Source organism: Lottia gigantea, assembly GCF_000327385.1.
Source record: "Lottia gigantea unplaced genomic scaffold LOTGIsca_8, whole genome shotgun sequence".
Classification (NCBI taxonomy): domain Eukaryota; kingdom Metazoa; phylum Mollusca; class Gastropoda; family Lottiidae; genus Lottia; species Lottia gigantea.
In genome coordinates this window covers 214,847-219,223 of record NW_008710662.1, presented here as the reverse complement: position 1 = coordinate 219,223, position 4,377 = coordinate 214,847, and the positions used below count along the sequence as shown (strand labels likewise).

General features: G+C 33.2%; 1 protein-coding gene across 1 annotated transcript; it reads right to left on the bottom strand.

Moving 5' to 3' along the window:
• Positions 1-293: 293 nt before the first annotated feature.
• Positions 294-1,764, bottom strand: LOTGIDRAFT_155229 (hypothetical protein; the record flags this gene model as incomplete). The annotated part of the gene is made up of 3 exons (XM_009066808.1): positions 294-464; positions 733-848; positions 1,617-1,764. 3 exons carry the CDS (start codon positions 1,762-1,764, stop codon positions 294-296), a joined length of 435 nt encoding a protein of 144 aa, XP_009065056.1.
• Between the last annotated feature and the right edge of the window lie 2,613 nt (positions 1,765-4,377).

Here is a 4,377-nt window from a genome sequence, read left to right as displayed (position 1 = left end):
TATCAATTTCTATCAGATGCCATCAGATGTAAACAAACCAGTTACTCTCAGATAATGTCAATCGCAAATTAGTTTCATGGTTGTTCACGAAATTCAAATCCAAGCCAAGTAAATTGAAAATGAAATGAAATGAATGGAGGTGTAAGTCCTATTTTTCTCCCACATGGGGCTAATGGAAGTCTAAATGTAATCTAAATGTGCCGGCGATCCATAAAAGAAGACAAACAGATCAATTACACTGTAAGTTTTATAGTACAAGTAGGATAGTAGGAAAATCACTGAAAAGATGATATTTAACTAATGATTCTATTGCATTTTACTGTCACATTTATAGGGAAATAAATTGTGGTATTGATAACGTCTTTACCAATGTCTAATGTACTATACGACAACAATGGCGAATTCCATGTGGGCGACGCCGTTATAAACATCACAAAATGATCCCACCCGTTCTTCCTTGTTTTCTAAAAGAACAAAATAACAGAAGGAAATGTTATGACACAGTAATAATAACAAAATAATCCAAGAATATAAAACAACAGAAAAAAACTTGCTCGATTGGTGAGTTTGCACATCGTATTAACCTTGGGTTGGAGAAGTCATTTTTCTGATCTGTCATTCCAAATTGCGCTGTTATGGGCATTATAGACAAATATCCTTAAATAATATTGTGACAATCACATTATAAAGATGACTATATCCTAATAAAAGCGACAGTTTGGCCAATCGTACCTCAGTAACGGTAATAGCGTTCACAGCTATATAATTTGGGTCTTCAAATCCATGTGTTTTAAGAATTATCCGTGTTTGAATGTTAAAATGACGACTCGTCTTTGTTGAAACTTCGCCTGATACAGAAAAGACATACATGTATAAAGAAATGGAAAGAGAAATTTCTAGTTTGAGATAATGCGAGTTATATTACTTGTGAAGACTATTTACATACATTCATCACCTTGGGACAAATCCCGAAAATGTACATTGACTTTTCTAACGCCAAAATACCTGCAGAGTGTCAAGCACTGTACCTTGCTTGTTTGCTTTACATTTCTTCCATGTGGTTTGAAGGCAATTTCAGATTGAAATCTTACCAACTGTTTACGGAACTCTATCATATTATGTATATCGCATAATTGCACTCATGCATGATTTTATTGCCACCATAATTTCATGAAATATAACCATAAATTGCACAGAGATTGTAGTTAATCATAGCCGAGAAGAACTCACATTGATCAAAATGTCAATAAAGACCATAGTTTAGTGCAATACAGTAATCATTTCATTTAAGTGATGTTAAGTATTCATAGACTTTCAGGAACCACAAGACAATCAGTTGGTGCGTTAGAAAAAATTTAATATTTATTAAACAGATTCCTTTACGGTATTTCACAAATGCCTATTCACAGTCAAATCATCGAATGCGTCATCTTATCTTAACTTTCTAAACTTTCCATACTATCATGTTTGATACTTTTCAAATTTAAGATATTAAATGTAATAATGAAATTTAATGAATGTAATGAATGAAAACTAATAAATGTAATAAATAAAAAAAAATTGAATACAATTATGGACTGTTATTAATAAAAAAATAATGAATATAAAAAACTTACCTATACATATTAAATAGCCTGCTATAAATTGCCTCTCAATATCAGTAAGTACAGAATCATAAAGATCCAATGTGGAATTAGTACGCAATATAAGATACTTTTCCCCGTCCATAGTGGATACTGGTTTACTATCAACTTCATTAGACATGCTGTATATAATATCAAGAACTTACTGTCATTGTGTTTATATTACTGATAATACACCTGTTCATACTTAATATACCACTCGTCTCCTTCCAATATTCAACTCGATCAATATCAGCGATTGGTCGTGCTTCATTCAGCTCATAGTTTTACACCGTCTTGCCAACGGGGTCCTTGCTTAGAATTCTGTAAAACTATCACTTCCGGTAATATTTAACCAGATAGTCATTATTTGAACATTTGTATCTACTTAATAGATTTTATTATATTGTATCATTTGACATCGATCAATAATAGTCCATTGAACTTTGAGTCCTTGTTGACTTCCTTTCTTGAATCACACTGGTCACTATCTGTCATAGAGACACGAAATTTTCCACCGGAAATGAAATGTATATAATGCATTAAGGTGCACCAGCACCAAAACGGGCTCATAGCACCTAAACAAGTTAGATTTAGATATACAAAATTAAAATAGCATAAAATCAATTGACAAAAGAAAACGCTGCAAAACATAGATAAAAGCAATACGAACACCATACAGTGCCCCTTCCCAAACAAAACATATGAAAATAATTGCCAATATAAATTCAATCGCCATATTTTGAGTTCTAATAATGGGATTAGTTTACTTTCCATTATATTTAGGAATTTAGGATCGTTTAGGATCGGATTCGAATGGACTTATAGAATTTGACTGTGAACGACTTGTGACTGAACACCATTTGCAATGGCATCTTCATCAGAAATAAACAATTTCAAATCGTTTCTTCTTTTTTGTCAAAATTGCGTCTTTCAGATTCGAGCACTTGTGGACGGCGTGACTGCCATGGTGACGACAATAAAACTTTAATTTTTATATATCGCGGTTATTACCCTTTCTTCCATGTAGACAATATATATCGTACTTTTATATGTACACCATATTGATGTCATAATGACAACTTTGACTTAGCTTGTAATTAAGTTGTAATTATGCTGTCTGTCTACGGAAAATCAATTGATAAGAAATATATTTCTAGACGCAATACAAACAAAGATGCATTTTTTCTGCTCCGATAAAAAATACACAGACGTACAGTGGCGCCGCCAGTGCGAGTACAAGAGGGCACCCCCCCCCCCCCTCCTACAAAAATCCCCAATTTTACAATTATATTCCCACCTTTTTCTTTTCCACCCTCTTAGCAGCACTATGAGCTGCTTGCAACTATGACGTCTCAACTGCCGCATTTTCAATTCTGCTTCGACAGTGTTGCCCCGCCACTGGTGACGTGATTCTTTAACTTTTCTCCGATCACATCTCCGAGTTGCATTATTTTCTGTAATTTGACATATACTGAATATATCTTTTTCAATTGCATGTAATGCTTTTTTTCAATTGATGACAATTTCATCAACCAAAAGAAAATCTAAGACTTAGTTTTAAAAGCCTTTGAATGTTTATTGCGCAACAACTTTTCTTCCAAATTGATCACAACTTTCAAACAAACAAAAATAGTTACAGTTTCCAATCTGTCTTATAATAATACTCATATCAGAAAAAAAATAACCCCTTGCCTATTATTTAATCTAATTGTAGATCAAATGAAATACTACCCGGCCTATCCAGATCACCTAATTTCTCAATTAAGTATTTGTTCCACCCTTGATCTGTACTTTGGGGAAAAAATCTACTACTAATACCTAAGGTAGACTTATCTTGTCCAGAGTCATAACTTCCTACTATGGTATTCACACAACTAGATATTGCCAAGCACTGAGAAGACAACTTCATCGTAATGTATTCCATGTCAAATTTAGGTGCTGATAAATATGTGATAACGTGAAAATTGATTTTACAGTTTTAATGACCGTCGTATATATGAAATACATAATATTTCTTTGGAAAAATAATTATGCTACTTACATCTACGTATCTACTTGATCAAACTGAATTAGTTTTAAAGGGACAGATGCGCCATGTTGGTGTTGGCATTATAATGGCTCGATATTATTAGTTGAAATCTTCGAATACGTAGGAGATATATTTCTCTACAATTAGGCGTTTATTTTTCTGAATCCGTACAGTACTTCTCTAACACCAAAAAGCACAACGAACTTAAAAACTTTATATTGAATCCGTTTAGATAGTTTTGACGTTAAAAAATAAAAGGTAGACATATTTATCTAGATATTTCTTTAACACCAGATCTTGGGGACAATTTTAAAATTCAAGCGAGTTGGAACTCATGTCACAAGTTCCTTTGGATGACTATGTAAGAAACCAAGTGGGAAGATGTCTGAAAGTTGTTTGGGTTCATTTCTACAAGCAGGTCATACTACCCGACATGTCTGGATATTTCCATTAAAGGAAGGAGAAAAATATGACATTGGCACATATTTTTGTCATGTCGAGTCACTGGTGGGTTGACTAAGTTCAAACGAGATTGTTGGATGGACTTGTATAACGATTTTAGCTCAAATATATAATCGCATCACAAGGTTTATGAACAAACAATTAATAAACAGCATCCATAATAGAATTCTTTGGACTGTGACAGTAGTTCTTTTGATTGTTGTTATATAGCTGTGGGATTTTTATCCTGAAAAATGCTACGGGAAATATTTAATTCGTAGT